The sequence below is a fragment of the Macaca nemestrina genome, chromosome 10, assembly GCF_043159975.1.
Source record: "Macaca nemestrina isolate mMacNem1 chromosome 10, mMacNem.hap1, whole genome shotgun sequence".
Lineage (NCBI taxonomy): Eukaryota > Metazoa > Chordata > Mammalia > Primates > Cercopithecidae > Macaca > Macaca nemestrina.
The window spans coordinates 126,404,254-126,428,013 of NC_092134.1; the positions used below are offsets into that span (position 1 = coordinate 126,404,254).

The 23,760-nt window shown below is 37.5% G+C and overlaps 1 protein-coding gene across 2 annotated transcripts in view; it reads right to left on the minus strand.

The window, feature by feature from the left end:
- Window positions 1-23,760, minus strand: part of LOC105481666 (protein tyrosine phosphatase receptor type O) — a 273,785-nt gene that overhangs the window by 30,775 nt on the left and 219,250 nt on the right. Inside the window, exons 13-18 of one of the 2 annotated variants that reach the window (XM_011741385.3) lie at window positions 22,954-23,093; window positions 20,434-20,566; window positions 17,668-17,788; window positions 11,853-11,921; window positions 8,484-8,567; window positions 3,116-3,151 (exon numbers count right to left, since the gene is read on the minus strand). In XM_011741385.3, the coding sequence (XP_011739687.1) occupies window positions 3,116-3,151; window positions 8,484-8,567; window positions 11,853-11,921; window positions 17,668-17,788; window positions 20,434-20,566; window positions 22,954-23,093 (583 nt within the window). The remainder of the gene's footprint in view (window positions 1-3,115; window positions 3,152-8,483; window positions 8,568-11,852; window positions 11,922-17,667; window positions 17,789-20,433; window positions 20,567-22,953; window positions 23,094-23,760) is intronic. The other variant, XM_011741389.3, reaches the window with a different exon arrangement.

Here is a 23,760-nt window from a genome sequence, read left to right on the forward strand (position 1 = left end):
GATTCAATCAAGTAACACATCTGAGCTTATGTTTCTGCATCTGCAGCAGCAGTTCTCACTTCGTTTTTTTTAGAAGAAGAATCCAATTTTATCTCCTGTAGTTTTCTATAGCTGCTTATCTCCTCTAGAGCCTACCTAAACCAATTTGCTCTCTAAAGTAGCTCTCTGCTTCTGCAGAATGCCACATTCTGTCATCTAACTCAAGCTTTTCCACTTTGGCAGGGTCCTTATAGTTGACCCTTCCCTTGGTCTTGTGGCATGTTACTCAGCCTATATCATCTAACTGTGGTCTTTTTTGTTTTGTTTTGAGACAGAGTCTTGCTCTGTCACCCAAACTGGAGTGTAGTGGCACTATTTAGGCTCACTGCAACTTCTGCCTCCTGGGTTCAAGCGATTCTCCTGCCTCAGCCTCCTGAGTAGCTGGAACTACAGGCAGGTGCCACCACGCCTGGCTAATTTTTGTATTTTTAGTAGAGATTTGGTTTCACCATGTTGTCCAGGGTGGTGTTGAACTCCTGACTTCAAGTGATCCACCTGCCTCGGCCTCCCGAAGTGCTGGGATTACAGGTATGAGCCACTGTGCCCGGCCTAACTGTGGTCTTATGTCCAATTAGCAAATACATAGTATTTAATAATGCTCATTTAAAGTTGTTGATTAGCTAATCTGATGAATTCATTTATGTTAATATTTTAGTAAATTTTAGAGGGCATTATATCTTCCAGAGAATACTTTAAACTGAAATGTTTTTACATAATAATAATAATAACTCATTTATAAAACATGCTACACTTCATAAATATTCACATGCGTTATCTTGCTTAATCGATCCCTGAGGTAGGAACAGACAACATTAGCTCCAAGCTCCAGCTGAGAGAGCCATGGCTAAGAGAGTTAAATGAGTAGCCCAACATCACATGTCTACTAAGCAGTAGAATTCTCACTGGAATCCAGGGAGAGTAAGTCCTAGTTCAAAACTTGTCCCACTTCAAACTTGTTATCCTTCCAAAATAATGGGCTAAAGTTGGGACTCCTCTCCTGGAATGAACTCCCTTAAAATGGCAATCTCTGGCTGGTGTCTTTGGGCTGTGTATTGGCCTTAAAGTTGGATTTAACAACTCTGGCTTTCATCTTGTTACTAGGAAAATGGGCACATGTACACTGAAGGCAAACCAGACAAAGTATTTATGGGTTAAAAGAAGTAAAAGCAAGAAGCAGAGGGAAAAAGAGAGAGAGAGGAAGGAATAGCAAGCAGAAGAATGGACATAAGGGAGAACGAGAATGACCAGGAGAAGAAAAAGAAAGCTGGAAGGGAGCAAAGACCAAAAGGACAAATACCTACAGAGGAGAAAGAAAAAGAGGAGGTGAAGGAAAGGAAGGATGGAATGAAGACAAATGGAGACAGAAAATGGGAACCAGGGGGACACGGTAGTGGTGGGGCATTTGGAGTGAAAGAAAAATGGTAGAGAAGGCAAATAAAAAGGTGAGAGGAAAGCCTCTCAAGAACTGTCTTCTAGAGAAGGAGAGAGGACTCAAAGGAAAATGAGAGGGGGAAGGCGGAAGCTGAATTGATGTGAGTTGTTTTTGCATGTGGGTATGTGCTACCACTCCTAATCTCTACCATATCTTTTGTCTGGGTCTTGCTTCTCCTTCTTTTCTTTGCCTGGGTCTTGGGAGGAGCAAGCCTTGATAGTCTCTCCTTTTTGTCCAAGGACACTATCTTCAAAATGCTCTAGACTCTGCCTCTTTAGCTCACCTGCCAACCCAACTAATAGTTTTTGGTAACAAAGTCTTTCTGTTTCTGTGAAATCATCCCTCCCAGTTGACGGTACCCTCTCCTCTATTCAGTCTGGTCTTATCTCTCCTACATCAGTTGGTATGAGCCAATGGAATGTGTGCTGCTTTGAAATTGACTTAGAGACTGGACACGGTGACTCATGCCTGTAATCCCAGCACTTTGGGAGACTGAGGAGGGTGGATCACATGAGGTCAGGAGTTCTAGACCAGCCTGACCAATATGGTGAAATTTCATCTCTCCTGAAAATACAAAAATTAGCCAGGCATGGTGGCATGTGCCTGTAGTACCAGCTACTCGGGAGGCTGAGGCAGGAGAATCACTTGAACCCGGGAGATGGAGGTCGCAGTGAGCCAAGATTGTGCCACTGCACTCCAGCCTGGGTGACAGAGCGAGGCTTCATCTCAAAAAAATACAATAAAATAAATTTAAAAATAAAAATAAATTTAAAAAAATGAAATTGACTTAGAAAAAATTATTCTGTTTTCATATATGCCATAAAATTATATGCCACTCAAGACTGACTAGAAACATTTTTACGTCAACTTTTCTTTTGGATTATGTCATGGATTACTCATGATTTCTTTCCATAAGCATAGATGCCACAGACCTGGCTGGACCCCTAATTGCCTTCTTGTACTAATTCACCAGTGTTCTATATAGGCAGGTATCAAGAACAAACTCTATATAAAGGAAAGTTCCACTCTTCACAGGTAGAAATATAACTAAGAAAAGGCATGGAGGTGATAATCTAATAGGCTTTTGAAATCAACTGGGGGTTAATTTTCACTCACCACAATCGTAATTCTTCTGATTCAATGGTTTAATAGATAAGGAAAACCACAGGCTAGGTTAATTATCTTCTCTATTTATTATACAGGTTTCTTGAGACAGCATTATCAAAGTATTTATTATAATATCAAATAGAGTAAAAGCCTTTTCCTGCAATAAACACAGAATTTCAAAATACTAACAGGATTTTTGAAACTCTTTGATGTAGTTAAATATTAGGTTTTCATATACTGTATTTAGAATACCATATTTCCTCCTCCAAGACTTTAAAAATTACTAATGATCCACTCTCTCAGATTTGAAATGATAAACATTATCCTTATTTCTGATGTGATTTCTGTGATACACTTTTCTAGTGGCCACTGCCACTCAGGCATAAACGACCGATACATTACTGTGCTTAGCTATCATAATATGCATTTGCCTCTTTCTTAAGCATCTCTTCTATTTGAAGACAAACAATCTTTAATTGGAACATTAAGATTACTATAACAAACATCCTTTTAAATGACATAGTAAGAAAAACTTACTTTGTCAGTTTCCTCTTCTTTAAACCATTTTTACTCCTAATAATTAAAAAAGAAAAGACAAATTTATCTGGGCAAAAGAACTGATTAACATAATAATTAAACTTGAAGAGCTTTAAATAATTACATCAGGTACCTCAGTTTTATTTAATTTTCATGAAACACACATCAGGTTTGTTTAATTACTTTTCCTTTCATGAGAAGATAATAATAATTTCAGATTCATTTTTTAAAACTCTACTAGATTGCATGAACATATCTGCACTTTATACTTTCCATTTGCCAAGAACTGAGTTCTAGAAATGAAATTTTTAACTGCTGTCAATTAAGTTGCTAGAGCAGTTTGTAAATGTCTAGAAGTATTTATCTACCACCTGCACACTCCAGTTTCTACAGTCAGGAAGGAAGAATTGGGGAATGAAATGGAGAACTAATAAAGAGAGGGTGGAATGTTGTTTTCTTAGTTAAAGACTAAAATAACTTTTTCTGACATTTTTCTTTGGGGATGTGAATGTGTGCTGTCAGTGTGGTCATGTATCTTATACAGTTCTACTATGGCATTGTTTTTATTTCATCTTGAACTAATTTTTAAGCTATCTGAAGAACTGGACCTATTCCTGCTTGCTCTTCATCATTACTAGTCTATAAGCTGAAACACAAGAAATGCTAATGCATGCTTTAGTTAGTTGTATTTGTTTGGGGGATAATTACGGTAATGGTTTTCACTCAACCAAGTAAGATAACTCACCTAAGTTATCTAAAGCTAACAGTATCTATCGAAGCACTTTGTGATTTTATTCTTATTGTCTTCTATAAATAATAAATGTTGAAACATGATTGATTGTATGAATGACATTATAGCAAACTTTTGTAAGTAATTCTCAGAGGTCTTCACATAATTTTGATGGAAGCACCCGCTTTTCAGAAAATAAACAGTCTATAGTAAATAACCAGTTGTAATCTTAGTACTTTAATGTGTCCAAATATTTATTTATATTTACAATTATGAATGTTTGGATATCTCCACTTCCTGAAAGCTTTTAGCAGGATGAAGCACTACTTTGTGCTTTCACAGCACTTTGCAAACGGAGAGTTTCTCACATTGTGTGACTGTTAGTTGCAGGTACACACCTTGCTACACTCACTTTATCACTTCCCCCCAGGGCTGAGCATCGTTAATGAAACACATAGTGGGTGGTCAATAAACGCTTATTCAGTTGAACTGAAACAAAATATCTCTGCCATGTTACCCTCAGAATTTCACTTAATGATTCCTTTAACAATTGCGTACTAGACTTGGGCTTGTGATGTTCTGATTGAAAAGATGGGACTTGTGGATGAAGAGAAAGTAATGCAGGTCAGGAAATGTAGCAACACATCCACGAAGGCAAGTGGTGTTTGTGGTTTTCAGGTAGCTTTAATTTCCTCCCACTTCTAAGTGAAAACAATCCATTCAATGGTTCCTGTTCTATTTTTTCCTCCCTCATCCTCTTTGTCTTCCATACCTGACATTTAGAGGGAAAAATCAGTCCAGTTTTTACTCTGCCTCTCCCTGATCCCCTCAAAAAACACTGTCATGTTGGACATAGCTGTATATTATAGACGTTTGGGAACCTAAGGGAATATTTATTGATAGTGTTTTTTATTCAGCCCCGTGATGGTAATTTAGTTAGTTTTAGGAATTCCATATTTACTTCTTGTAGTAAGTGCCAATTACATTAGTGCTTTCGGAAAGCAGAATGTCAGCGGAGATGACTAACAGCTCTGGTAAAGTCAGGAGGCTGCCAACATATTTTGTGATCAGGAGTGAACAAAAAAATACTTTCCTATCCAAACAGGCTTTAAAGGAAACTAGGAAGTAACAAATGTATGTAAGAGGGTAACACTGAATAAATTCAGTGCTGAAATATTAAGCTGCTACTACTCGGCAGTTGTGTACTGTGTAGAAACTTGATTCATAGAGGAGAGACACATTTTTTTCTTTCAATCACATTCATTATTGAATGAACTTTCAATATAATGTATAATTATACTACGTTTTGTATGACATATCATATACTTATTGGCATAAGTAATCATGATTTGTATACAATTTGCATTGTTCTATTTAGATCTTGCTGATTCCAAAGAGTTTCTGTATCCTAAGGCTGTGGAACATGACAGGATTGAATTATGAAACTCCACAGCAACACTGATCAAATGTTCCTATATTTTCAGTTGCTGTGCTAATTCCAAGACTAAAACAAGATAAAACCAGGGGAAAATTCATGCAGATTAAGACTTTGCTAGCAATTTTAACTTAAGCACATTCTGGAAGGAGCCAATATGTGCACATGTTACAGTGACGATTTTGTGGGACATGTAGGGTATCGCCTTTTCATTGCAAAAGATTTTCCAAATCAATAAATAACCCCCATCAGACATACATACAGCATATATGCATAGACGATTGTGCACTTGTAATTTTTTCTCTTTCACTTATATTAGGAAGGTTCAAAATCCTAATGACTTCAAAAGTTAAGATACATTCTGCATAAGTTAGTCATGGTTATGACAGTCTTGGAAAGCCATCCACACTGCAATTCATTCCAAAAAAGCAATCGCAAGGACATGGGATTTATAATGGTTGAAATAAGACAAAACAAAACTCTAAAAGTCTCCAATTTTGTAAGTGCTGCTTACTCTTTGATGAGGTAAGCAGAAACCATCCCCAAATCTTAAAAAGAACTTTAGGATTATATCATTCTTCAAATAGAACATGCAATCACCATGAGTAAAGCTGAGCATTTTCAACTAAATGCCACTTATTGCTTAAAATGCCAACTGCTTAGGATTGAGAACAAGCAGATGAATACCTGAGTAAAGCATGAGGGTCGTTATGGCAGTTTAAAAAAAAAAGGATTTAACACTAAATCTAGATATAGCTAGTTCGACTTAGATGATTTCTTTCAATAGGAAACACTCTAAGTTATGAAAGTCAGAAATCCTTGCAGAACACAATCCTGAGACTAACCTAACTGGGCACTGGTGCTCCACACTGATTCTGTTACCACCCCAGGAAAAGATTCGAGCAACACTATGAGAGAGAGAAAGAGTTTTTTTGATTTCCAAACAAACCACTAGTGACATCAGATGGGTTTTAGAAAATCAACAGGAATATATATTTCCAAGAAATCGACAGTTTAGAAAGGAAGTTGGACAGTGTGTTAGGCAGTGTGCATCAGGGGAGACGGCTCTGTTATTAACAGCTGTTGTTAACAGGGTAGGTGAAATCTGAAGACAAACACATCATTAGGAGGATTAAAATGACTCTTTAGCCAATGAAAGCAGGGGAAAATAACCACAAGTTATTAGATGAAGCCAACAGGGAATTGGAGTGGTTGTGTGAGTAGAAGCTGTATTTCAATGAGCAGGGAATATGAATTTCACTTCTTTTGTATCTGGCATTGTACAAAAGGGCTGAGAACATAGTTTATATCCAGTATGTTTTCACTAGTTGGTATGTGTGAAATTTACTGGAGTGACAGAAAGCATGGAGCTCTATGTTTTACCTTCTCTTCTCACCTGGAGACAACCATTTACAGTTTCAAGGTGATTCTTCTAAAAATTCCTGAAGGGTATTTTCTCCCCATAAGTTGGATTTCATGCTATTTGATTGGTACTATAAATAGCAGACCTTGTGAGGGTTGCTGAAATTTGAAGATATGTTCATCAACGAGACCTATTAAGGAATACCTGCTTATTAGCACACGCCTACCTTACAGAAGCTTAAAAATGAGCTGTGAAAAATGAGAAAGTCTCAGAGAATTAAGCAAGGAAATGATCTATGCATCTTTCTTTCATTTTATTTGCAATCTGGGATACTTTATGGGTATTTGCTATCAGTCTTTTAACAATAGGCACATTATTTGAGGATGATTAGTAGATGTTCAGTTAAAAGTAAATGTATATTTTGAAGGTCGAAATGGAATTTATGTGTGCTATTCATACCTGAAAACTATTTGATGTCAAATACTGAAAATATGGAGTTGACTGTGCTGAAGCCCTATACTAAAAACCATAATAACAACGAACTTAGAATAACAGTGAATGGGTCCTCAGCATCTAGCACATTCCTTTGACTTAATTACTTATACATCATGTCTACTTTGTTTCAAAAGCTTTCCTCTAGTCTCTTTTTTTTTTAAAGAAGATATGAATTCTGGAATTAACAATCTCTATTTTGAGGAAATCCTTTTTTATGTTTCTTCCAGTGCAACTTGAAATCCTAAATTCTGCCAGCCGTATTTATTCTGTCCTTGGAGGAGCTGAAGAATATTTGGTCAATTGTCTTTTTGAATAAATAAATGCTCCAGATTGCTCATACCCACACCACCACCCCATAAGCTATTTTTTTCCAGTCTATGAGATATTTTTATTGTTTTCTTCTGAGACCTTTTCAAGTTGTCCACATTTATGGATCTGTCTATACATAATTTAGTACCTAAACACTAGGTATTAATATTTAAGGACAATGACTTTTTTTGTCAGTTCCCTGGGAAACCGCTACCTTTTATCTTATAGCACAGGAGAAGAAATAGTTCTTGATTCTTTAGTCTCAGAATTCAAGGTTACTATTATTATTACCTATTAAAAAGTCAAAGGAACACTTCAAGATTTGATCATTAAAATGATCTAGAAATTAAAGAAAATAAGAAATTAAAGGAGTCTGCTCTTTACAGAGGAAAGAACAGATTTCAGAGAGACCTGAGTTTGGAACCTGGATTTTGTACATAGTGGAATGTGCTATTAAGACAGTTAATCTCCTTAAGCCTCCATTTCCACATTTCTAAAATGGGACTAAAATACTCTCTGCAGGATTGTGGGGGAGAATGAAATAAGATAATCATACAAAGAGGCTTGCATATAGTCAGCTGTTTCCTAGTCACTGAGTTAGCATTATTATAAAAACAAGGAGGCCTCAGATACAGAGAACTGTATAGACTCTGATTTCTCCTTCTTAATGCATTTCTACCTTCTTGGAAATTTGGAGCTCTCTAATGGATGAAGATGATAATGGAAAATGGAAAGCATTATTTGCAAAGATGAGAGGCCAATGGATTAACTCAATGAAGAAGCAAATAACTAGTATTAAACGGGAAAATAGGCTTGCCAAGAACATCAAGGAAAAAAATTTAACAGAAAACCTTATAGTTAACATCCTTATACCGTTAACTGCTTTAATTCACTTCAATACATGATTAATAACTTTAGATGTTATTGAACATACAAAATAGTTAAAAAGAAACTTTCCTTTTTGTTTACTTCTTGAAAGCTGACTTTTAAAGAGTTTGTGTTAAACAGTAAAAAAAAAAAAAAAAAAATCACTTACCAAGGATTAATATAAAATGCCAAAAGATAATCAGTCCAAAGACATGAGGGTAGCAGGGTTAAGAAAGCAAATATACTCCTACGCCTGTGTGCATTAATAGATAACAGATGGAAAGATGAAAAAGTTGCAAGAGTTAGTAATATAAACTGTGAATAGATATAAGTAAATTACCTACTGGGATTAATTAATATGACAAGCACCTTAATTATAATTAAATATTAATCCATTTTGTAAAATATAAATGTGAGGGCTTAAATGCTACAATATTGACAAAATCAGTTTTTATTCACACATGACCTTATTGTAATCAGATATATTTCTTTCAACTTATTTTGTGTCAATTAGTCTGCTACCAGGTGATTACATTTTGCATTCAGTCAAATGAAGCACTTAAATGCCTCATTAGTTATCTTGAGGCTTATTCTTGCATATTATTCTTCCTATGCTTAAGCCTATTTTAAGAAACCTCTATAACATCATTTGACAGCTAAACAGCAGCTTGTGTGAGAAAATAAAAACGGTCACTTTAGGCTGAGCACGGTGGCTCACGCCTGTAATCCCAGCACTTTAGGAGGCCGAGGTGGGTGGATCATGAGGTCATGAGGTCGAGACCATCCTTGCTAACACGATGAAACTCCGTCTCTACCAAAAAAATACAAAAAATTAGCTGGGCGTGGCAGTGGGCGCCTGTACTCCCAGCTACTCGGGAGGCTGAGGCAGGAGAACGGCATAAACCCGGGAGGCGGAGCTTGCAGTGAGCCGAGATCGTGCCACTGCACTCCAGCCTGGGCGACAGAGCGAGACTCCATCTCAAAAAAAAATAGAAAGGTCAGTTTACATATACACATATACTGATTCCGATGAAGACTAAGCTTTTAAGAGACATTCTTACAAAGCTGCACTACTAAGTGTGACTTTCTGTATTATTTTTAAATTACTATACAATTTGTAAATACAACCCTTAAAACAGAGGTATGGATAATACTCGAATATCATTCATTCAAGATAAGTAGTTCATCAACTACTTAGTCTGTGACCTCACTGATACTCAGCTAAGTAGGAGCAAAATAGTTTAGTTTCACTTTAATTCTAATTCAGACTGTTGATTTAAAATGCCTGGTTTCAGATATTCAAACCACTTGTCAAACAGAACACCCATTAATATAGATTTAAAAATACCCTGTGACTGCATCTAGAGTTATTCTGAGAATTAGGGGGAAAAATATTGTCACCTTGTCACTTCATTTATTACAATTCTTCACTGAGATATCTATTCTCAGTCAGCTAGAAAATGCTAGAGTCGGCAAAACTGTCTTTGCGAAGAGCTGCAAGATGTGCTTGATTTTATAGAAAGATCTTGAAGTGAATTCTCTTTTGCTGCAGTTCTCCCATGACTGGTCTCCCATAAATTCTATGAATTGTGACTGGCTGTGAAGTTAGTTAATACCTAACTCTCATGAGTCACAAGTATTAAATACATAAAATCGGATTGGTTCCTAGATGGGCCACTCATCACCGGTCTCCCACTGGGCCTTTTAAAAGGGTGAACCAGGCAAGAAACAAGTATCAGTGAGTCAATCTCTTCATTTTGGAAAGAGTACTAATATATTTGAACAAACCTAGTAATGTTTCCTAACTTTTCACTGTCAAGGGTTGATGGATTTCTTTTTCTTCACAGTTGGGTTGTTTTTTAATAGCAAAATTCTATTCATGTTAAAATTTTAAAGTGGCACAACATATTGTCTTATTAAAAGAAATCTGGTTTCAACTAGATTTTCAACTAGAGTATCAGCTACACTGAGGGAAGTAAAATTTATATCCTAAATAAAGTTCTCCCTCCCTCATTGATTCTGTAAAATTTCCAATCTCCCATGTGTATTTCTTTAAGATTAACCATTTTAGGAGTTAGAAAACAGAAAGCAATAACTTAACAATGATTAATATGACATATTCATTTGCATATACTTTGCATAGTTTCTTGCAAAAGAAACAAACTAGATCATGTAAGTAGTACCAGCTTCATGTTAAATGTTTACTTAATTAGTACTTTTGTTGGGCATTGATTGAACTGGGTAGGATTGGTAATCTTCATCTATCATTGTCAGGTATAATGTCAACCAATTTAATCTCTTGACAACGCTCTTTAAAATTCGAACACTTCCTCCCTCCACATCCTTAATACTCAAGCATAAAAGAAAAATGAAGCCATGTTTTCTTATGAAACTTCCCTGGCTTTGATATTTATTTATCTGTAAGCATGAGAACTGAATGCTGGGCTGTATAATTTTTTTTTTCTTTTTTTTTTTTGAGATGGAATCTTGCTCAGTCGTCGCCCAGGCTGGAGTGCAGCGGTGCGATCTCGGCTCACTGCAAGCTCAGCCTCCCGGGTTCACGCCATTCTTCTGCCTCAGCCTCCCGAGTAGCTGGGACTACAGGCGCCCACAACCGCGCCCGGCTAATTTTTTTGTATTTTTAGTAGAGACGGGATTTCACTGTGTTAGCCAGGATGGTCTCCATCTCCTGACCTCGTGATCCGCCCGTCTCGGCCTCCTAAAGTGCTGGGATTACAAGCGTGAGCCACCACGCCCGGCCTGGGCTATATAATTTTTTAACAGAAGTGGTGGCTCTTATTGCCTCAGGCACTGAAATGTGAGTTTAAAATGGAGATGCTGGGTGGGCATGGTGGTACACACCTGTAATCCCAGCACTCTGGGAAGCCGAGGTGGGAGGATCACTTCAGCCCAGGAGTTCGAGACCAGCCTGGGCAATATAGTGAGACTTCGTCTCTACACATATTTAAAAATTAGCCAGATTTGGTGGTCCATGTGTGTAGTCCCAGCTACTCGGAAGGCTGAGATGGAAAGATGACTTGAGCCCAGGAGGCAGAGATTGCAGTGAGCTGAGATCATCCTGCACTCCAGCCCGGGTGACCAAAGAAGGAGATTCTTTCTCCTCAAAAAATACAAAACAATAAAAAATAAAATAAAATAAAATAAAATGGAGATGCTGGTCTGTCTCAAGCTGCTTCACTGGAATCTATTCTCTTGTGTTTAGCCACCACTTGTTCAGTGTGGCTACTGCATTTAAGCCCTTTTTCAGCACAGGTATGGGCTCCTGTGCACCACTGTGTCAGTCCCTTGTTTAATATTGTAAACACAGAGCAGACCATGATGTCTTCCCTACTTCAGAACTGCGCTGAGCTTATAGAAACCATTATATTCTGTGAAGATCCAGCCAGTGAAGTCTACCATCACTGAAACTACAAAACGATAATCAGACGAAACTTTCCCCAAAGGATAGTAAAATTGACTTTGGAGCACACACAGCACAGTTAAACTATGTAGAAGCTTGTTCCAAAACAATACTCACCAGTTGTATGGAAGCTTTCCATCCCTCTCTAAGGATGCAAAGTTGACAAATGTACCCGCTCCACACTCCCTGTTTTAAAGGAACCACAAAATCAAGGTTACTGCGTGACAAAGCATTCTTACATTGACATAAAAGTAAAGAGAGTCTTTACTAGCTTATCACCACAGCATTAAATTAATAAAAAGAAGCTAGGCCGGGCGCAGTGGCTCATGCCTGTAATCCCAGCACTTTGGGAGGCCGAGTTGGGCGGATCACCTGAGGTCAGCAGTTGGAGACCAGCCTGGCCAACGTGGCGAAACCCTGTCTCTACTAAAGATACAAAAACTAGCTGGGCGTGGTGGCAAGTGCCTGTAATCCCAGCTACTCGGGAGGCTGAGGCAAGAGAATCACTTGAACCTGGCAGATGGAGGTTGTGGTGAGCCGAGATCGCGCCACTGCACTCCAGCCTGGGGGACAGAGCAAGACTCTGTCTCAAAAAGAAAAAACAAAATAAATAAATAAATAAATAAATAAATAAATAAATAAATAAAAAGAAGCTAATACAAGTTCCATATGTTCCCCTTTGGCATACAATGCAAAACAGAAAGATGAAATGAAATGATCTTTTGCAAGGTTGCAAATCCAATTATTTGAGCCAAAAGAATTCACTTCACAATCCTTTCCAAAGGGCATTCATGATACTAAAATAAATATTTGAACTATTTGGGGTATAATATTTATTTACTTTTTACAAAGCCTTTAATAGTAATATAGAAACTCAGCATTTTCCATCTTTAGCAAAAATTCTTCATAGGGTTTTGTTTTATGGCATTTTCATTTCCTCTCTACAATGATAGTGGATCAAGTGGATTGTTTACTTCCTCTGAAATCTTTCTCTGATATTGTGATGCCCGTATTATTCATCACTGGAGATTCGAATAAAAGAGTGGAATGTACTGAAATAGGCAAGCTTCTAGTGTGCCTATTATCCGAAATGTGGCCTATTAATCTGCTAGGAAAAACACTGTTGAAGTTTTTTTTTTTTTTTCCAAAAGTAGAGAAAAAGTAAACATATGCCTTCTCTACCTTTTGGCTAATTTCATGCATGAATAACAGCTCACTGGGGCTCATGTATCTCATTTTTTCTTTATATGGAATTAATGGATTTAATATTCAGAACTGAAGCAGAGATTTTAACATTATTGGCACAATGTGCTAATTACTTGAATTATCTACCTGTTATTAGGGTGTTCCAAGAACAATTTTCTTCTTTTGAAAAATACACTAATATAATATCATCGTGTATTATAAATTATACCTCATTAATGAATTTTCCTATGTCGATTTCCTATATATGGGATTTGTTTTACCTCTAACTCAAAGGTTTTAATCTGGGGTTCCAAAGATAGAATTTAGGGCTCTATGAACAAATGTGGAAAAAAGGTACACATTTATTTTCACAACCTGTGACTAAACTTAGCAGTCTCTTCTATGATTAAAGTAGGTACCAAACCATCATAATATCCACATGTGTGATTTGCTAACAATAGAGATTACATATTTTTTAATAATAGACTTGCTGCAGTTATCTTGAAATATTAGTCATATTCATCACCATGATGAAATTGTTAGACTATTACATATTGACATTTAATGTACTAATTAAAAAGCATACAACACATTTGCTTTTTAAATATTATGATTATCATATTTCAATATAGTTGTATAATCCTATGTATTTTATTTTAGGCACATAAAATGGAAGCACTATTGTTAGGAGAGTTCGCCAGACTGCCAAAAAGGATCATGGCATGAAAAATGATGGGAATCTCTGTTTTAATAACTAGCTGAAAGAATCAGAACCACCCCTCCTAAATATCTTTGGTATGTACCACAAAAAATGCTCAAAAATACCACTATTTGCTTTACTACATCTATTATCACCTCCTCCATCATTACTATTATAAGCTAACATTTACTGCACACTTCCTATGAGTTGAGTATTATGCTATGTTATTACTGCATTAATGCTCCTAAGTATCCATTAATGGAGGGGCGATTATCATCTCTTCTGCATACACATTGTTCCCCTAGCTTCCAGGCCACCACACTCCCTTAGTTGTCCTTTTACTCCACTGGCTGCCTCTAGTCAGTGTCTTTCTGTTGTCTTCTTTTCTCCCTGAAAACCTTAATACTGATTGTTCCAGTGATTAATGCAGGACCTTCTTTTACATTTACTCCCTGAATTTCATCCAGTCTAAAGCTCTAATGCAATTTATATGTTAACATCTCTCTCTCTTTTTTTTTTTTTTCCTGAGATGGAGTTTCACTCAGTCGCCCAGGCTGGGGTGCAGTGGTGTAATCTCAGCTCACTGCAACCTCTGCTTCCCGAGTCCAAGTGATTCTTCTGCTTCAGCCTCCTGAGTAGCTAGGATTACAGGCGCCTGCCACCAAGCCTGGCTAATTTTTTGTATTTTTAGTAGAGACGGGGTTTCACCATGTTGGCCAGGCTGGTCTCAAACTCCTGACCTCAAGTGATCTGCCTGCCTCCCAAAGTGCTGGGATTACAAGCGTGAGCCACCGTGCCAAGTCAACAACTCTTCAAATTTATATCTTCAACCAAAACTTCTCTTTCAAACATTAGACTTTTATATTCAGGTGGCGACTCTGCACTTGCACTTGCAAGTTATCTCAAACTTAATATTTCTATGGTGGTTAATACTGAGTGTCAGCTTGATTGGATTGAAGGATACAAAGTATTGATCCTGGGTGTGTCTGTGAAGGTGTTGTCAAAGGAGATTAACATTTGAGTCAGTCAGTGGGCTGGGAAAGGCAGACCCACCCTTAACTGGGTGGCCACAATCTAACCAGCTGCCAGTGAATATAAAGCAGGCAGAAAAACGTGAAAAGAAGAGACTGGCCTAGCCTCCTAGCCTACATCTTTCTCCTGTGCTGGACGCTTCCTGCCCTTGAACACTGGACTCCAAGTTCTTCAGTTTTGAGATTCGGATTGGCTCTCCTTTCTCCTCAAGCTTGCAGACAGCCTATTGTGGGACCTTGTGATTGTGGAATTTAAGATGTAATAAACTCCCATATACCTATATATATAATATCTAATATATATATCCTATTATAATATATAATATATATCCTATTAGTTTTGTCTCTCTAGAGATCTCTGAGTAATACAATTTCCAAAACTGAAGTCTTGATATTCCCCCAACTCTGACCTGGAATCCTCTTTCAGTTGATGGCAGCTCCATCCTTTCAAGTGCTTGGGCCAAAAACCTGGAGTTAGCCTCAATTCTTTTGTTTGTTTGTTTGTTTTTTGAGATGGAGTTTCACTCTTGTTGCCCAGGCTGGAGTGCAATGGTGCAATCTTGGCTCACTGCAACCTCTGCCTCCTGTTTTCAAGCAATTCCCCTGTCTCAGCCTCCCAAGTAGCTGGGATTACAGGCATGCGCCACCATGCCCGGCTAATTTTGTATTTATAGTAGAGACAGGGTTTCTCCATGTTGGTCAGGCTGGTCTCGAACTCCCGATCACAGGCGATCCGCCTGACTCGGCCTCCCAAAATGCTGGCATTACAGCCTCAACTCCTTTTTTCATTTCCATTCCCTATCAACTTATTAGCAAATCCTGTTGCTCCTATTTTCAACATACTTCCAGAATCTGATGGCTTCTCTCTGCCTTCAGTGTCGCTACTCTGGACTGAACTATTACCATCTCTTGCCTGGATTCCTGGCTACCATGATTGATATGCCTGTCTCTGTCCTTGCCTCAGTGCAGCCTGTTTTCTACATAAAAGTCAAAATGAAAGTGTTAAATCTAAGTCAGATGCTGTCAATCTTCTGCCCCAGAGCCTGCAATACCTGCTCATTTTACTGAGTAAAAGCCAAAGTCCTTCCAACGGCATACGAAGCCCTGTATAACTTGACATCTCCTTCTACTCTTGTCTTCCTCCGCTTTAGTCACAACGGCCCCTCTGCTACACTTCGAACATCCCAGTTGTGCTCCTACCCCAGGGCCTTTACACCAGCTGTTCTTGCTACTGGGCACACTTCCCACAGGCTACCTCCCTCATGTACTTCAAGTATTTGCTCCAATGCCACTATTTCAGTGGAGCCTACTCACCTCCCAGGAACCTTATCCCCACACTGGTACTGCTTATCTCCCTTACTTGGCTTTGTTTCCCTTCCTTATCACCTGCTAACATAAGGTGCAGTCCTTTTACTTATATCTTTATTGTTTATTGTCTTTTTCTCCCACTAGAATATGAGCTCCATGAAGGCACATATTTTTTTGTCTGTTTCATATACTGTCATATATGTATCACTATCTGTAATATGAACACATGAAGTTTCAGTGACTTACACAAATTCCCACAAGTTGGAAGTCAAGATTCGACCTCAAGGAGGCCGAACATGGTGACTCATGCCTGTAGTCCCAGCACTTTGGCAGGCTGAGGCAGGCAGATGACTTAAGGTCAGGAATTCGAGACCAGCCTGGCCAAAATGGCGAAACCCTGTCTCTACTAAAAATACAAAAATTAGCTAGGCCTACTGGTGCGTGCCTGTAATCCCAGCTACTCGGGAGGCTGAGGCAGAAGAATCACTTGAACCTGAGAAGCGGAGATTGCAGTGAACCAAGATGGCGCCATTGCAGTCCAGCCTGGGTGACAGAGTGAGACTCTGTCTCAAAAAAAAAAAAAAGATTTGATCTCAAGGAATGTAATTTCAGAGCTCTCCACTGTAGTTACAGTGCAATCCCACATCTCTTCTTATCCTTTTAAGATTTATTCAAATGCCAACTTTCAAGAAGCTAATTTTGACTTTCAGAATTAGTCTTTATTCTCTACTTTCATGGCATCCTGTTTTTAATTCCCCTTATGCTACATGTCAGCTTATGCCTTTAAATATATCTATCTATTCTATTCATATATCCAGCTAAGTAGGTAAGTTCCTCGTGGACAGCTTTGATGTCTGATTTTTCTTTAGATATGCCATGTCAGGCACTGATTAGATCACTATTGGATGGATGAATTTATTTATGAATATGTCAGTGAAAGACCTCTGAGACAGGAGAAAAATGTTAATTTATAATTCAGCAGTTTAACATTGGGCCAATATAAATGTTAATCAAATTTCTCAAACCAAGTAGTAGTCAAATAAGCAACAGTTTTTAAGGGAATTGGTCGATTGTTCTGATAATACAGGGGGCCACAGAAACTGCTTGAGAATGTGCTCTGATGAGCAATGCATCAGTGGTCAAAGGAACAGGGAAGCACTGAAATCATAAATCAAAGGCATTTCTAATTGCAAGAAAAGCTAAGCTGGCTGCAACTCTGAGTAACAGGAATAAAACTAATAGAGACTGCTAATGGACCTAATCAGAAAGCATACAAATATTTTCCAATAAAACAGCTTAAAATTATGGAGAGGATTTTCCTCCCCATTCTTTCTTGTCATCTCCATTTTTATTAACTTTTTTCATTAATTATACCGAACAGACATAGATATTTTTTTTACTCCAAATGTGTTCTGAAAGTACCCAAATGTAATGGATCCCTATATATGGGCTACTTCAAATGCCAAGATTGATAGCAAGAGGTCTGACTTTGTGTAAACAAGCAATCGTTTGCTTTCTCATTTCAATGGTAATATTTTCCAATATAATGTTTCAAAGTCTATTTAGAAAACACACAAAATAGAAACAGACACTGAAAACTAAAATCAAATATACCGCTATACAACTTAGGTCTGCAAAAACAATATATACATGACAGATAAAGATATTTTAAAGATTGTAGATAAAAGGTTAGTAAAACTTAACTTACCTAGCCATCTGCAGATGCTTTTTCCTAAGAATAATGAGGGTAACAAGCAACAGTCCAATTAAAAGTGTGCTAAGGATGGCCAGCACGGAGATCACTACCACATTGGGATTCATCTCTGTAACTAAAGAGATAAGTCGTGCATTTTCATCATAGGTTCTGTTATAGGGAACCAAACAGAACCATTCATTGTTTTTCATTTAGTCTTAAGAGCAGTGAACTTACGATGATACCAATAATAGTAACAATCATGTTCCCCAAGCCAACAATGACCTCTTCCTGGTCAACTGTAACTTAGCAAACTAGACTGATAAGTGGTATTCAGGTATCTGGAAAAATTGAGTCCATTTCAAAGGCCTGCAGGATATTCTTACACAGGGAAACTGAAGAATGAAGAATACCTGTGCCACAGTTCAAATTCATGTGAAAGCTAAAAATATAGAAGTCATTATCATGTATTATCATTTTCTAACATTTTTGCAAGCTTAGAGGATGGCAACCTCTTATTCTATGCCCATGATTTTGAAGTCAGAAAGCACAATTGTATACTTTGCTTACCACTAATAATGTATATGAAAAAGACATTAGCAAACTACCATCTGCTGAAGCACTTAACACATTACTAGAAGCAGGCATTCTGATGATCCATGGCCATATGTTTAGAGGTTTTCCATCTGCACAACTCAAGAGATTAAACCTATTAATGGGTTGTAGAGCCCTGAAGAACAGGGGTCATGTCCTTTTCATGTACTCTCTATAAAGACTTGTCTCCTATGGCACTTACACATTGTCTACTTCTTCATACTACACAGAAGAACAGGATATCAAAGGCAGGAACATAAGTTAAATATTCTTATAAAACTCTTCAAAATGGGCCTGAGGACTCATAGGATCTTTTGCATTGATCATAAAATCACAGAATGAGTGGGTGCATCTGATCCCTAAGGTTTTGGGTACTTATTACTTCCCATTTGGGCCAGCTTGGCTCCAGTTTATGAGTAGAGTGCTTAAACAGAAAGAATAATAGACTCATGGTCAGAAGAGTTTGTTCACTTGAGTACTGCTATTTGGAGAGAAGCCATTTCATCTGTTTTCTGTGGGCCTCATTTTCCTCATCTGTAAATAAGTTTAATAATATCACCTGTTGTGCTATGGTGTCATGGAGCTGACAAGGAATGATGGGCATTAAGGTACAGTTGACCCTTGAACAAAATGAGTTTGAACTGTGCAGGTTCGCCTATATATGGATTATCTTTTCTCCCTGCCACCCTTGAGACAGCAAGACCAAACTCTCCTCTTCCTCCTCCTCCTCAGCCTACTCAATGTGAAGACCATGAGGAAGATCTTTATGAAGATCTCCTTCCACTTAATGAATAGTTCATGTATTTTCTCTTCCTTATGATTTTCTTAATAACATTTTCTTTTCTCTAGCTTACTTTATTGTAAGAATACAATATATAATAAGTGTGAAATACCAAAATGTGTAATCAACTGTCTATATTATTGGTAAGACTTCGGGTCAACAGTAGTCTACGAATAGTTAAGTTTTGGGAGAGCCAACAATTATACGTGGATTTTCAACTATGCAGGGGTTGGCACTTCTAACTCTCTCATTATTCATGACCAACTGTATACTTTAGAAAGCGTACAAGGATGTAGGAATGAGAGACCATTAAAATACTTTGCAGGTATATTTTTTGTCCTCTTTTCTGAAAAAACAAAAATTAAAAACAGAAAAAGAAAAAGAAAAAAGAAAATAGTCCACTCCAGTCATCCCTGAATATAGCAGCTAAGTATATGACTAATATTATAGAAATGGATGGCCGGGCGCGGTGGCTCAAGCCTGTAATCCCAGCACTTTGGGAGGCCGAGACGGGCGGATCACGAGGTCAGGAGATCGAGACCATCCTGGCTAACACGGTGAAACCCCGTCTCTACTAAAAATACAAAAAACTAGCCGGGCGAGGTGGTGGGCGCCTGTAGTCCCAGCTACTCAGGAGGCTGAGGCAGGAGAATGGCGTAAACCCGGGAGGCGGAGCTTGCAGTGAGCTGAGATCCGGCCACTGCACTCCAGCCTGGGCGACAGAGCGAGACTCCGTCTCAAAAAAAAAAAAAAAAAAAAAAAAGAAATGGAACTAAACCAGTAAAATTATGAGTGGCTTTATTACAAGAGGCTTCATAGAGGGTCTCAGGTTGCAGAATCAGACTCTAACAAACTAGGAGTAACACATGTAATACAACTAAGAAAGAATAAGGAAATAAACAGCATCATTCCAGACCTTTCGTTAATCTCTAATTTTCCCACTTATACTTTTGGTTGGATTGGAAACTTTCTTGCTTTGACCCAGTTATAATTATGTCATTCTCTGATCAGTGACAGATGAAGACCAAGGCTAAATAGATGAAATTGGATTGATAGGAGTACTGTGCCTATTCCTGAAGAAGATGAGATGAGTTAGCAGCTAGCATTTAGACAGCACATACTAAGGATTTAAGTATTTTATTTCTAAGCTTCAAAGCAACTCAGAAAGTTACATATTATTATTCCAATTTTATGGATGAAAAAAAAGCTCAGAGGCACCAAATGTCTTTCTCTAACGCCATAGGTAGTAAGTGCACTTTGGCATTGAAATTAAGGACTGTGACCCCGAAGCTTGGGATTTCTTGGTGGAATATTGGCACAAATACATATATATATTCAAAAAGAAAAAGTGAGAAAAATATGGAAAGAACTTCCAAAGACCAGATTCCACTAATGTGTATAATTACCCATTGTTGAGACGGCTATGAACGTAGGGACACTGGGGCTGTCATGGCTAAAGCTGGTGACACTACAATTATAGGCAGTGGCAGGAAGAAGGCTGGAGATGGTCACGACATGGGAAGAAACAGCAACCGGTTCCTGGGGTTTCAGAAAATAAGATAAATGTTGGGTTATCTTCATCTATATTTTTAAAAAACATATTTCATAGTTGAGTTGGTAATAGACTGACAGAGTAAAAAATTTACGAGATGACAAAGAATAGCATTGAAAAATGTTTCCTTTTTTCCCCATTCCTGATCTGACCAATTCCCTTCCATGGAAGCAGCCATTGTCGGGCATTATTTTTCTTCCCATATGCATTTTATGGATGTACAAACATATGACACAGTTAAAAAACATAAGTGATGGCTTAGCTTGCACAATGTTCTGCTTATTTTTTTACCTTAGTTATCAATATATTTTGGTGCTTTTTCCATATCAGTGCAGATTAAGCTGTTTTATTCTTTTTAAGGGCTGGATAGAAGTCCGTTGAAAGGACATAACAGTACTTTATTTAATGAGCCCCCATTGATGAACGCATAAATGGTGTGTGATTTTTTGCTATTGCAAACAATCCTACAATGAACATCATTTCACAAATTTGGGAAGACACACACATGTACACATAAAGACACACACACACATATACACATATATATACACAATGTATGCATGTAATTTGTATGTATGTGTGAACGTACACACATACACATATATTCTTTGCTAGTGTCATATTCTTTGAACTGCTGAGTCAAAAAGTGTACATTTAAAATCTTGATTGCTGAATCAAAAAGTACACATTTAAAATTTTGAAAGCTATTGAAAAATGGTTCTCTATAGGCATTTTTCAAGTTACTCAACTATGGCATCAATGCGTGACAATGCCTGCCTCCCTACATTCTTTCCAACACCATACATTCGCAAACTCTGAGCTTTTCCATTATTACTAGTGAAAATTGTATTTTGTAGTTTTATTTTGCATTTTTTTAACCATAAGTAAGGTTGCTCAATTTTTCATCTGTTCAAGAGACTTCTGTATTTATTTTCCTATGAAATATTTGTTTTGGGTTGTTATCTTTACCTTTTTGACTTGTAGCAATTCTTTATATATTAAGGACACTACTCCTTTGTCTGCATTCTTAGCTTTTATATAACATCCACTAAAACATGGCAACTATCCGCACTAAGAAACATTTAGCATTAACCTATTCTTGAGTCAAGAAAGTTGCTAACTTGGTGGACCCATGACCAGACCAGTGACAAGTACTACTGTACAATAGCAAAAGATGAACCAGCATCTTTTTCAAAATAAGATTTTGAAACACCCTTGCATAAAGAGATGACAGCCATCAGCATTTTCTTCCACTTCCTTCCCTTTCACTATTCTATAAAAGAATTATTCTAAGGAAAGACTTTTGCTAACAGGACTCGGTTGTAGTAAGTAGCTAACTAACCATTGTTTTCTTAAAGGAAGGCATCACTGTAGTTATAGAGAAGAAAATCCATTATTGGCACAGCAGTTATTCTCCAAATGGATTCTTAGAATAGGGAAAATTCAGCTGTTCAGTACAAATCAACAAGAGATACATTCATAGAAGGGAATCTCAAAAGGAGAAAGGAATCAAAGCAAATTATCTTAGCATTCAATATGAAAAGATTTGCACTCCCAGCAATCCTTTTTTCTTCTCAATCTCATGAACTTCATTATTTAAAAAAGATCAATTACTTATGTTCACAGTATTACTCTACACACTGTATTATGTAAAATCCCTAACAAATCTGTCCTTTTCCTTCCACCTCTGGCTGTGAAATATTTTTTCCTTGTGGCATTGCCACTCCTAGAACTGCAGGTTCATCTCCTTCCTTGCATTCATTCTGACCTGGTGAACAGCTCTGTTTATCATATCTGCCATTTGTAATTCTAGAACTTTAGCAACAGCCTTCTCTCAGTCTTCATTTTGCAGCAAGACTGTCCCGCTTACAAACTAGATATGCATGTTTCTTCTAAATTCTCTTGATAATATGGACCTCTCTTGTGGTACTTATATTTTACTTTACTTTTTTTCTATACTTATGCAATGTCCACACCATATAAAAATGTTTTGAAGGCAAATATTGATTCTATCATGTGTGTTCTATACAGTGCCTTTTATATGTTTGGAAATTGGTTCATATTTGTTAAATTATATTTTATATGGTAGGGTCTTCCTTCCCTTGATCAATTCAATGGCCTATGACCTTTATTCCTTTGTCTGACCTGGAGTGGCTTATGAATTAGGAACAGGCGATACAGACAAAGATAAACGTTCTCAACAACTTGTGGGCTTGGTCTAAGCATCCTGTTAGTTTCTATCCCTGAAACACAAAAGAGCAAATAAACAGTTTTCATTTGATATAGCTCAAAGAAATAGAAGATTCTTATTTTGCCCAGATAATTAGCCTTAATTAAAATTAACTGAGAAAAGGTAGATCAAAAGGTACAGTACCTGAAGTTTGGTTTTCTGACTGGAGCCAACTTGTTGACAGAAAACTTCAAAGAAATCAGCTACTCCCTCTTCCACCCACAGCAAAGTCACTGAAGTCTGGGTTTTGTTCACTGCGAAGAGTGATTTTGGTGGAGCTGGTTCTGAGCAAAAAAAAAAAAGTTTTTAAAAAATTTAATTTAATTTACTAAGTGTATTCTTTCTTCTTTCACTAATAAGCAGGTGAAGCATCCCCCAAATTCAAATATAGGTAGGTAAGAGCACCATAAAGACTTCGTATTGCTTTTGAAATACGTCCTTTCATAAAGATAGCTATCTAACTTGGAAGGCAGAATATTTTGCCTTTTCCCCCTTCCATTGTTTTACTTCTCTTTTCGAAACACTTCTGTTTTCTACTTCAGTTTCATCACAGACATAATCTATTAATAGTTTCTGTGTCATTTATACTGGAATTAGCATTGCCCTGAATACACAGAACTTTCTGGATGAGAAACAAAAATCTGCACTTGATAAAGGTGGAGAAAAATGAAATTTGGTGTGTTTCCTTCTAATGATGAGATGCAGTTTGGTATTTAGCCAACAACCTGTCTTCCTTTCTCTGGAAACTATTTGGAACAATTCAGACAGAAAAAATGGCTGCTTGAAAATGTAGTCAAAATTAAAAAAGATAAAGCTAAACAGATAGTATGATTTTTTTTTTTTTTTTGAGGTGGGGTCTCACTCTGTCACCCAGGCTGGAGTGCAGTATTGTGAACACAGCTCACTGCAGCCTCATCTTCCCTGGCTCAAGTGATCCTCCTGCCTCAACTT